This window comes from Pyxicephalus adspersus, chromosome 4 (genome assembly GCF_032062135.1).
Source record: "Pyxicephalus adspersus chromosome 4, UCB_Pads_2.0, whole genome shotgun sequence".
NCBI lineage: Eukaryota > Metazoa > Chordata > Amphibia > Anura > Pyxicephalidae > Pyxicephalus > Pyxicephalus adspersus.
The window spans coordinates 18,093,178-18,103,957 of record NC_092861.1 but is presented as its reverse complement, the minus strand read 5'-3'; the positions used below and the strand labels follow the sequence as shown (position 1 = coordinate 18,103,957).

Genomic DNA, 10,780 nt, shown 5'->3' with positions numbered 1-10,780 from the left:
CCCATGGACAGCTCTCCCATGGACTTGTCCTGACATATTACATTACACAGCAATGATTTGCATGGCAGGGATAGAGCAGGCACTGTGTACATAACATATAGAAGCCCCATACCAAGGACATGACATTTTCCTTTTACCTGTCAGACCTTCGGCTCTGCTGCCCCGGTCACCGCCCTCAAAGGCCGCCGCAGTCACGTGATTCCCGCTACCACATTCAAGCTTTCCCAAACACAGCCACTACCGGGCGCGCGAGACTCAATGCCCCGCCCACCCGGTTAACGTCACGTGACGAAAAAACTCCTCCATCACCAGAGTTCCAAAGCGTGAAAGTTTTGGTCTGCAAGTCAGGGCGCCATGTTACCAGGGTCTGCTAGCATACTGCTGCCGCATGTTCTATTATATTTTTTAGAGTTTCAACCCTTTGTAAAAGTTTATAGTGTATGGGAAGGCAACATGTTTTTACTTTTTTTTGTTTTGTTAGAGCGGAAAAGAATTACACCTGCTCCACTGGTTAATTTATCTAGGATTAGCATTCCCCAGGATGTCGGTTTTCGTTTTGTGCCCACAGCACAGCCCCTAGCCAGACATCCCTGGTTTCACTTGTTACCCTAGCAAACGCACTTCACTGTCATCAATAGAGCCCTTTCACATTACGTCATCTGTCATGTGACGTATTCCGGAAATGCTCTCCTTTCATTGGACGAAGGAGTTCCCTGACAGGTTACCCTGTTCAATTCAGTGTGGCGGGAAGTCAGGAATCCGGAACATAAACAATGAGATGGAAGGAAAATAGGGGGAGCTGCTTTTTATTCTGATACAGATTAGGGGCCCCGATGTGTGGCCCCAGGTGAAAAGTGAGCAGAAGCTGAGAATCTATTGCCCCCCTTCATTTTAATACAGATTTGGGGTTCTGTGGCCCCTAACTGGAAGCTGAGCAGAGACTGAGGATCTATTTTCAGCATTTTGTCATTATTCTGTTACAGGTTGGGGGTCCTGGGTCCCCTGCTGGAAGCTGAGAAAGAAGATCTATTTACACACTGTGGCACTTATTCAGATACAGATTGGGGGGTTCCTAGTCTGTGGCCCCTAGCTGGAAGGTAAGCTTAACCCGAGTGTATATATATATATATATATTTATTGTATTGCAGATTAGGGGCTCTGGTCTGTGCCCCCCTAGCTGGAAGATAAGCAGGGCCCAATGGTCTATAAATATATTGTAATACAAATTAGGGGGTTCTTGGTCTGTGGCCCCTAACTGGAATGTAAGCAGTCTATTTATATTGTAATACAGGTTGGGGAGGGAGTTCTGGTGTGTGGCCCCTAGCTGGTAAGCAGGGACTAAGGATCTTTTCTCATACTAGAGTTGATTTACTAAACTGATTTTGGGCAGCGGAACAAAACAAAAAAGTTCAGGCAATTCCTTTATTGCAGAAGGGCGATGTCTTTTCTGCAAAATAAATGCACCATGGTGAGTGCTGCCATCCTCACCTGGTCTTCTTCGGAGTTCCAGATCTATGGCCATTGTGATTGGTCAGAATATCCTGCGCATTCTTGTGTTCATTTCCAGCATCTCCAGGCAGATTCGTTACCACTTCCCATGTTTTGTGCTGCCATTTATTTTCATTGGCACTTCAATGACCCAATATAGTGCACTACAGCCCACCCCATCCTATTCATTGCGGTGTCCATATACCCGGTGTATGTCTTCTTTTATATCGTGGTACATTGACCGCTCATTCCAAGTCATGTGCTGCTTTATGCACAATGCAAAGATGTAAATTGAACTTCAGCCTCGCTCTTCAGTCCAATATTTCACAGAAATGTGACTTTTGATCTATTATTGTCAATGGTACTTTAATACTTGTATTGTTTACTTTATGGCCTGTAACATATAACATTCTTCCTTTTGTTTTCAGTTCATCTCAGTGACTGATCAGAATGGGTGTCCATGAATTATGGCCAGTCCTGGAGCCAGTAAAGAAACATGTTGCGCTTCAGAGCCTCAGCGGGAAGACTCTTGCAGTGGATCTGAGTATTTGGGTCTGTGAAGCTCAATCTGTAAAGCAAATGATTGGAGTTGTTTCCAAACCTCATCTCAGGTAAGATTAAAGCATGACTTAATTATCTGCTCATTCTTTAAAGCGTACCTGAACTCACTTACATAAAAGGGTAAAAAACCCTTTTATTTAAAGTAAAAATTTAGTTTTTTAGTGTTTTAAGTGCACACCCTCTTTAAAAAAAAAAAAAAAAAAACTCCCGACAGACTGATCTGTTGTATTTAAGGTGGGTGTTTTTTTTTTTTTTTTTTTTTTAGTTTTGTGTTTTAGTTTTTGGCTTTACTTAGGTTAGTTTTGGGTTTACTTCTGCTTTAAGCCCTTCACCCAATGGCTGTATCGGCTGTAGGGCAGAAGGCTAAGAGGGCCAAAATCATCTCTATGAAGAGAAGAATGAAGAAGATTGCAGCGCCCTGCGATGGAACAGGGACAGGCAAGTATTGACTTGTCTGAGCTGTCCTGCAACATCTTGTAACTCTTTAATGACCAAGACAAACTCTTCATTTGTTTCTTTTTGCATATCAAAGCACAGCTTGCTCCAGAAGTTAATGAATGTCTAGGCTCCATAAGGTTTTTTTTTTGCTTTGTTTATGATTAGCTCACAGTGAGGATTTTTTTCTAATAAAATGTTGAGACAAACATCTGTCCTAATTGAATTTATAAAAATAATGTACCTGTTTCAACTTACATACAAATTCAACCTAAGAAGAAACCTACAGTCCCTATCTCGTATGTAACTTGGTGACTACCTGTATTAAAAGATCAAAAACAAGCTTGTTTTAAATTTCATCTGCATCCAAGCTATCTAATTGGAAACAAAATATTCCTGTGCACCTAAGACACAAGTATGTAAATGAAAACTGTGTAACTCATTTTGCGCATTGCTGGATAAGGTGGAGAAGGGAATAATTTTACCATTACTGTTCCCATGTGGGTTCCATGAGAAGGGTACAAGCGCATACATTTTTCAAAATTGCAAACTGTACAATACCTGAAATCGTACAAGGGCCGCTGCATTAAAACCTTTACAGTACAGCAATTGTAATACAAAAAAAAAAAGATAGGACAATCTCTAATCACGTGTATTCATGTCTTCATTTGTTTGTTTTTTCCTTTAAAATGCATTATTGAGTTTCAATGCATTAAATTGATAACATTAACAATAATATCTAAGAAACAGAATAGACATTTCATTGCTATTTTTTTTCTGCAGGAATCTCTTTTTCCGTGTCTCCTCCTTGAATTTAATGGGAGTGAAACTTGTTTTTGTGACAGAAGGGGAAGCCCCAAAGCTTAAAGCTGACACAATGAACAAGAGGAACGCAATGAGATACGGCCCATCCAACAAGCCAGCTCCATCTAGGCCTGGACGCTCCTATTTCAAGTCTGTCCTGAAGGAGGTATGTGTGTGAGAGTATGAGATGCCATTTTCCTGTTTGGGTGTTGTTGGCTGTCAGTCACACACACCCAACACAGACCTTCATTGCTGTCAATGTCCTGGGCCAGGTTAAGCGGGAAAACTTCCCATGATAACACTTGTTCCAGTCACAACTGTTTTAAAGCTGAGTTTCTCCTCCTACATTATCTTCCATCTCTGGGACATTTGTCATCAAAACAAGAAAAAAAATTCCATTTGGGACACTTGTTCTGGTGACAAGTGTCTTAAGAAGAGAATTACCTCATGTTTTCCTGTTGTTTCTCTGGGACAGGATGCAAAGGGAAATCTCTTCAACAGGACACAGACAGCAAAACAAAAGCTTAATGGGGAATTCAACGTTCATCCAAGACTTGAAAAAATAAAAAGGTTAGATTAGCATTGGTGACTAAATAATTTTATGTTGAAATAGAGTAGGTAATATTTAAAGTGGAACTAAACCCTGGGGATACGCATCTGTTCCCATTTCATTGCGGGCGCCGTCATCTTCTCTCTTCTTTTCTTCCATACTTTGGTCTTCAGTTATCTTGGCCACGCCTGGAAGACATAACTACCATGCAGAGGTTCATTCAGTCCCAAATCAGCTTCCTGATCGCTCTTGGAAACTTTCCAAAAAGTTGGCAATCCTGTCTTCCCCTGTGCTTGCTGGGTATGAATGAACTACCTGCATGGGAGCCCTGCCAATCAAAATGGCTAAAGATCATATCAAGGAACAGATGGAGGGGGAAGATGTCAGTGCCCTGCAATGGAATAGGGAAAGGTGAGTATAGCGAGTTTAGTCACTCTACCTCCAGTGGCCTTTTTTCTTACCATACTGTGTTCTACTTCTATAATATTTGTAAAATTAAATGATGCGCAGATCTACATAATAGAGAAAGAATGGTTTATCGTACTAGACAACCTCCTTTCATTGTTCTTTTTGTCTTTCGGAAGCTTAACTGTCCATGTAGTTGTTTTCAGTGGTAGGCAGAAGTCAGCCCAGGCACTTGACTGGTCAATGGCTTTGCAGCTCTGTATGTGGCACGCAATGTTGCACAATACGTGTGCACAAAAGCCGTGATTATTCTGACACCAAGGCATGCCAAATTATACAAAATAATAGCTATCAAGCAGAAATCTTTATTAAAATAAATACTTCCTGCTAGCAATTTTTATCACACTTAAGTTTCACATTAAGTGATAGTCTGGTTACCTCCCTGGTACTTCTTCCTATCACCACCCCCAGGCTGTGAGGAAGCAACTAACCAATATGCTCATACTGCCTCTCAGCATATCTGATTGATTCCTAATATTAATATTATTAATAAACAGGATTTATATAGCGACAACGGGTTGAAAATGACAGACAGATACAGACAGTAACACAGGAGGAGAGGACCCTGCCTCAAAGAGCTTACAATCTAGGAGGTGGGGGAATTTAAAAAAAAATGGGTTTTGAGTGCTCTTTTAAATGAGATGAAAGTAGGAGCAAGATGGGGAAGACTGTTCCAGAGAATTGGGGCAGCTCTAGAAAAGTCTTGTAGCCGTGCGTGTGATGAGGTTGTGAGTGAGGAAGTAAGTTGTAGGTCATCAGAGGAGCTTACATGTGCTAAGTTCTTACATGTGGTACTTTTAAAAATTAATTTTAAGTATAAACATACAAAAAAGCATAATTTAATGGTGTGTAGTTTTCCTATCTACCTGTGCCGTAATGTCTCATGGTAAGTATGATTATATCTTTTTGATTATATTTTTTTTGACTGGTGAAATTTAGTAAATAACTGTGCTTTGTGTTTCTGCAGTGTCTTCGCATGTTGGACTGTCTGGGTGTCCCTTGGGTTCAAGCAGCAGGGGAAGCTGAAGCAATGTGTGCTTATCTCAATGCCAAGGGCTATGTAGATGGATGTATTACCAACGATGGCGATGTATTCCTCTATGGAGCACAGACTGTGTATAGAAATTTCACCATGAATGTCAAGGTATGGAATGTGTCTGTTCATGACTGTCTTGATCCATCTGCAATGACTGGAAGCTTTTTTTATTTATTTATTTATTTTGCTCTAATATATAAGTAGTCAGCTACAAGGCAGTAAGTATTATGGCTACAAATATTGATAGTATGACATCCTCTCTAGTAACACTTCCTATTCTCACTATCAGTATTTCTCTTTCTTTTCTCCTCTTCTTTGAAACTCCCTCCTACATGTTTAGCAATCACCCGCCCTTGCTTCAATATCTGCAAAATAATCTATAAACTCACTTCTTCAGACAAACCCATAATCGAATCTTGGTTCAATTGACTAGTTATCATCCTAGAGTTCATTTAAAGCAGCGATCCCCAACTTGTGGTCCGCAAAAAAAAATGTGGTGGTCCGCGGCTCTGGCCAGTGTGCCTTCAAGCAGAGTCAGGAGAAGGACCCCGCTTGGGGGGGGCACCGGCCAGAGCTGTGTACTATGTCCCACGTATGCATCACAGGCCCTGGCTGTGTCTCTGGACCTGCGATGGGGGAGTGAGCGGGTTCAGGCATTATGACATCACTCTAGGCTTCCTTCCCTTTGAGTGACACACTGCCCCCTGTGCATGCTTGGTCCGGTGTCTGTAAATGTAGTGGTCCATGACATCCAAAAGGTTGGGGGCCACTGACTTAAAGCACACATTTCCACCAAAGTGGCACTTTTGTTCCTCTTTAACACAACGCCACTTTTCATTTGAAATAAAGAAAGATCATGTACAGAAACAAATACAGTGATCAATTTCTTCCATTTACATGAATGTAGTTTAAATTTGCTACTTAAAGATATATGGTACAGCAATGGTCACCACTGTACTAAATCTAATTGCCATGTCCAAATCCGGTGTCCTGAAAGAGTTTAAAAATGATGATCTGTGATCTGTTATCTGAAAGCCCTTTATATTTCCCCCTTTGTGTATCACCTGCTTATTGAGTCGCTCTCTCTGTTTATTAAAAGTTTACTTCACAGTTTGTTTTTTAGAATAATTACAAGTACTTTTTTCATATGTGATTTATTTTGCCATGGATTTCTAAACTGCTCCATTTATCCAAGAAGAGGACCCTCTTCTCCAGGTATTAAGCTTTGTTTATGAGACTTTTAAAAAAAGCAAACGTAACTGTGAAGAAATATGAAGCAGCTAATGAGCAGAAAGTCCTTGCAAGTCACACACAAACATTACCCTTCTCTCTCTGTAGATGGCGCTGTTGCTGTGTGCAGATGGGAGATACAATGGCACATTTTAATCCTTATGTTTTATTCATGTTGCACCATGTCCTTCTCATTCTATTGTGTGCAAAAGTAATAAAAAATATTTCCATAACACAAACACAGTTTTAGTATAAATGGAATCTTCAAGAACTATAAAAAGGTTTACTTTATCCATAAATAAGAAATGACGGATGCACAGTCTGTCTGCTTGTCATCAGATCATCTGAAAATCTTATGTCTATGAGCACTGCAGCTGATCGTATAAAGCAGTATTTCTCAGCCAGGTTTCTGTCGAGCCCTTGGGTTCCTACAGAGGTTACTAGGGGTTCCTTAAGCAAAAGGCAATTTATCAGTCAGGTTAACTGGCGATCTAAAAGGGTGACGTTCTTCCTACTGGCCAACAATGTAAGAGGCATTCTTCCCAGTGATGCCTTGCTAATGTACTGTAAGTTGTGGATTTAGCAGGGATTCTCTGAAGATCTTAACGTTATTTCAAGATGTTTTTTACAAAGACTGAAAACAGCTTTTGAAAATACATTCATTTGCTAATGATTTTGTGAAACTTTGGTGATTGGATGTCTATTGCAATGGCACAAATCCCACTGAAGGAGGATGGAGCACAGGGCTGGGTCTAGGGGTATGCAGAAGAGGGGAGCATAAAAAGGGGCAGTTTGCAAGTTATTCTGGTGAAACAGTTTGCAGTATGGTTGGGGAATGAGAGGGGGTAGTAGTTTGATCTACCCACCTTGGGTACCAAGGGAACTTGGTACCCCGGCACTAACTGCGGACGTTGTGTAAATGTCACCAATTTGTCATATAAATTAAGCCAATCTGTGTTTACCCTCTGGATGATCTAATACCATGTGTCCTTCAACTTCCCAAATCCAGAATTAAGCTTTTGCCAATAAAGCCTAACTACAACACTTTAGGCCTGATTTAGCTCTGCAAGACTGCAGGATAGACTATCCTGGGAGAACCTGGGTGATCCAGAAAACCCGATCTGGTCTGGTACAGGATTAAAAACATTTGGCAACTCATAGCAAATGATTTTTAAGATATCCATTCCAGGTTTGCTGGATTACCCCAGTTCTTCTATGATAACTCATCTTCTCCCATCTTGGAGAGCTCGGGGCCTATACTGTATGTTTAACTTGCAAAAACTAGGTATTGGTTTTTCATCTGTACAAAATATTAATCTGCATTCCTCTTGTCTTGTTGCAGGACCCACATGTGGATTGTTATAAAGCATCTGCCATTAAGGATAAACTGGGTTTGGACAGGGAGTCACTGGTTGCTCTTGCAATCCTCCTGGGTTGTGATTATGTTCCCAAAGTAAGTTGCTGATGATGATGTTGTGTTGCTAATGGGTGGGTTATCTGATACCCTAAATTATGCAGCCTGGGTAATTTGTTGTCTAGCTCCGCACCCACCAAATAATTATTGGGGCAGATAGCAAAGTCTGCAGGCCCTCCACCTTTAATAAATAAGAAAGTAAAGCCTTTTTTACCAGTTTATCAGTGGTATTCTGATGTGAAAGTGTCCATAATCAGGGACTTTTTTACAGAAAAAGTTATTATTTTTCTGAAATAAGATTAGAATGTTTGAGAACGACAGAGCTGCACTCCAACCCCTTTCACTTTCATTATGACCGTTCATCGTCTCAGGATCCGCCAGGACTGTTGTCGGAACAATAGACAATTACTGTACACACCCCAGATTCTCATCCGATATCAGGCGATTATCGAATGAGAATCATCTGACGTGTGTACAAAGCCTGAGACCTGCTCGCCTTTCAGCTGATCCTCTTTGCTATGAGAATCCCATGCTAGGAATGTTTGCCTATTCCCATCCACTGCCTGAGTCTGCACATTCATTGATCCAAGTCATACATCCAATTACCATTTTAATTATCGTGGTTAACAAAATTCTTGTGCTTCTGCTTTAATTAGCTGATATCTCAGTGTTCGTTTTGTGTCTGAGGAATATAATGACCATTCCCTACATCCCCAACATTTATAGTGTAATCAAATCAATTCATTCATATTGTGCCTTGATTTAACCGCTGGATGTAGCAGAGGACAAGCGGTGGCTTCTCTCCCAGACAGGAGTCATTAATGTCAATGTATAATTCAGATAAGTGGAAGAGGCTTTGGTGACATCTGGCTCCAATTTGCTGCTGTTTGTCATACCTGTGCTAAATGGGCAACACCTTTCCACCCGACCGCTTCCAAGTGTTAATGACTCCTAAGCACTGAGCACTTCCTATCTGCTGATGTTTGAGAAATCCCAATTAAGTGACCGTGCAGTTCATTAGTGCAGATGTACAGCTTTTATTAGAGTCATTTTAGTAGTGGAGGCAAAATAAAATTCCAGCTAGTTTTAAAGGTGTAGGTTTACTTAAGAGAAATTGTCGTTCTCATAACAGAATAGACCTTTAAAGCAGAACTTGTGAAAAGCCCTTGATCAACGCACAAACGAAGCCCAGCAAGTCCCATACTGTCCCAGCTTCCCTTTTCTTTCCAGGGCTCACCATTTTGTCTAATGCCGCTGCCTTCGTTCTTCCTGACATCACCTGAACTCGCAACTGCGCAGGCGCATATGGGATGATGTGTCGTATAATATATATACTTTATTATATATAATAGTTATTTATAATATAATAACTAATAGGTATTAGTCACCCAAGCACTTTTTTTTTTTTTGTAAACCCCCTAATAACGCATGCACAATCTCAGGCATGCGCAAAAGAAGCAACCCTCAGCGTCCTAGAATATCTGAGGCAAGTTTTCCAGGGGCCGGCATGTTTTCACATAAACTTTCCTTATGTTAAATAGATAAAACACAATATTATCTAATATTTCCAGTGGTGAGGGGGCATTTAATTCCAACTGTGGTGCTGGTGTTGGGCAGTGGCTCCACTGGACCCCAATTCTGTCACTGGGGCAGGTGAAAGGGTAAAGTAAGCTGGTCTGATCTACTTGGGTCTTCTAACTCGGTTCCTCAGAAAATCCTATAGGCTGTGGATTAGAAACCAGCATTTTTAAAACTAAGTAACCACAGCCTTTTGGTTTAATCAGAAAATTTTTCCTTTCTGGACAAAACTCTGCCTCTTCCATAGAGCCACAAACCACTTCAGGTGACCTCGACTTTCTTGTTGAGCATCACCTCTATCATACACATATGAAGGAAGGCAGAAATTTTTTTTTACTCACTGCTTATATCCACTGTAATCTATTATGTAAATATCTACATCTTACAAGGCCAATAGTTTTGAGGGTCAATTGAAAATCAATCAGTCATATTACAACACACTACAGTCCATGCACATTTAATTCTATGTAATTTATGTAAATCATTCACTTTTTTTTTTCCTCAGTCAATAGATGAAGATAACCTGTGCACACGCTCCAAAATTTGATTGAAAATAAATCAATTGGGAGTTTTATCTTCAGCGGATGTTTTCTGACCTGGCTTATTGAAGTGTTTTTTTTTTTAATTCTATTTTTGACATTCTTTACATTCAAAAGAAGGATTTCAGAAATAGAGAACTGATTTATTGTTAGTTCATTTCAAGGATTGAATGGAGTGCTCAATCAAATGACCTGTACACGGCCAGGGTTACTGTTACTTTGATCAGTCACTGTGATTTCTAGCAGCACTGACCATTTGTGAAGGTTCAGATGACTATGTATAGTTGATGTTTATGCAACACCAGGATCTCCCAGGGTTCTCTAGAAGTAATGGAAAGTGAATGCACCTAGAGACAGCTACTGCATGTACTGCATTTAAAGTGGAACTAACCTTGTTGGTGGATGGTGAGCTTCTGCTATAATCGACAAGTATGGCATACTTTGTGCTGATGCCCTGCTTTGATGGCGGGTCCACAATCTTTCATAGTGACAGGAATGGGCACCGCCATCTTCACAGCTGGATCCACAGCAGTCTTCAATGGAGATATAGATCCTGTTTATTGATTGGCTTCCATTTCACCTGAGAATCAAATTCAAGCTCCTGTCCTTTGCCTTCAAATCTCTTCACAGTTCTTGTCCCACTTACCTTTCTGAGCTGATAGAAAAATACTCCCGTACCC

The 10,780-nt window shown here is 40.6% G+C and overlaps 2 protein-coding genes across 3 annotated transcripts in view; one reads left to right on the top strand and one right to left on the bottom strand.

Annotated features, from left to right (window-relative positions):
- Window positions 1-269, bottom strand: part of SMC6 (structural maintenance of chromosomes 6) — a 47,582-nt gene extending 47,313 nt beyond the window's left edge. Inside the window, exon 1 of the mRNA XM_072410087.1 lies at window positions 138-269. The gene's annotated coding sequence lies outside the window, so the exon portion shown is untranslated. The remainder of the gene's footprint in view (window positions 1-137) is intronic.
- Window positions 270-636: 367 nt separating this feature from the next.
- Window positions 637-10,780, top strand: part of GEN1 (GEN1 Holliday junction 5' flap endonuclease) — a 22,305-nt gene continuing 12,161 nt past the window's right edge. Inside the window, exons 1-6 of one of the 2 annotated variants that reach the window (XM_072407505.1) lie at window positions 637-854; window positions 984-1,097; window positions 1,917-2,099; window positions 3,268-3,454; window positions 5,271-5,447; window positions 7,912-8,022. In XM_072407505.1, the coding sequence (XP_072263606.1) occupies window positions 1,939-2,099; window positions 3,268-3,454; window positions 5,271-5,447; window positions 7,912-8,022 (636 nt within the window). In that variant the 5' untranslated portion in view covers window positions 637-854; window positions 984-1,097; window positions 1,917-1,938. Of the gene's footprint in view, window positions 1,098-1,916; window positions 2,100-3,267; window positions 3,455-5,270; window positions 5,448-7,911; window positions 8,023-10,780 lie in introns of both variants that reach the window. The other variant, XM_072407506.1, reaches the window with a different exon arrangement.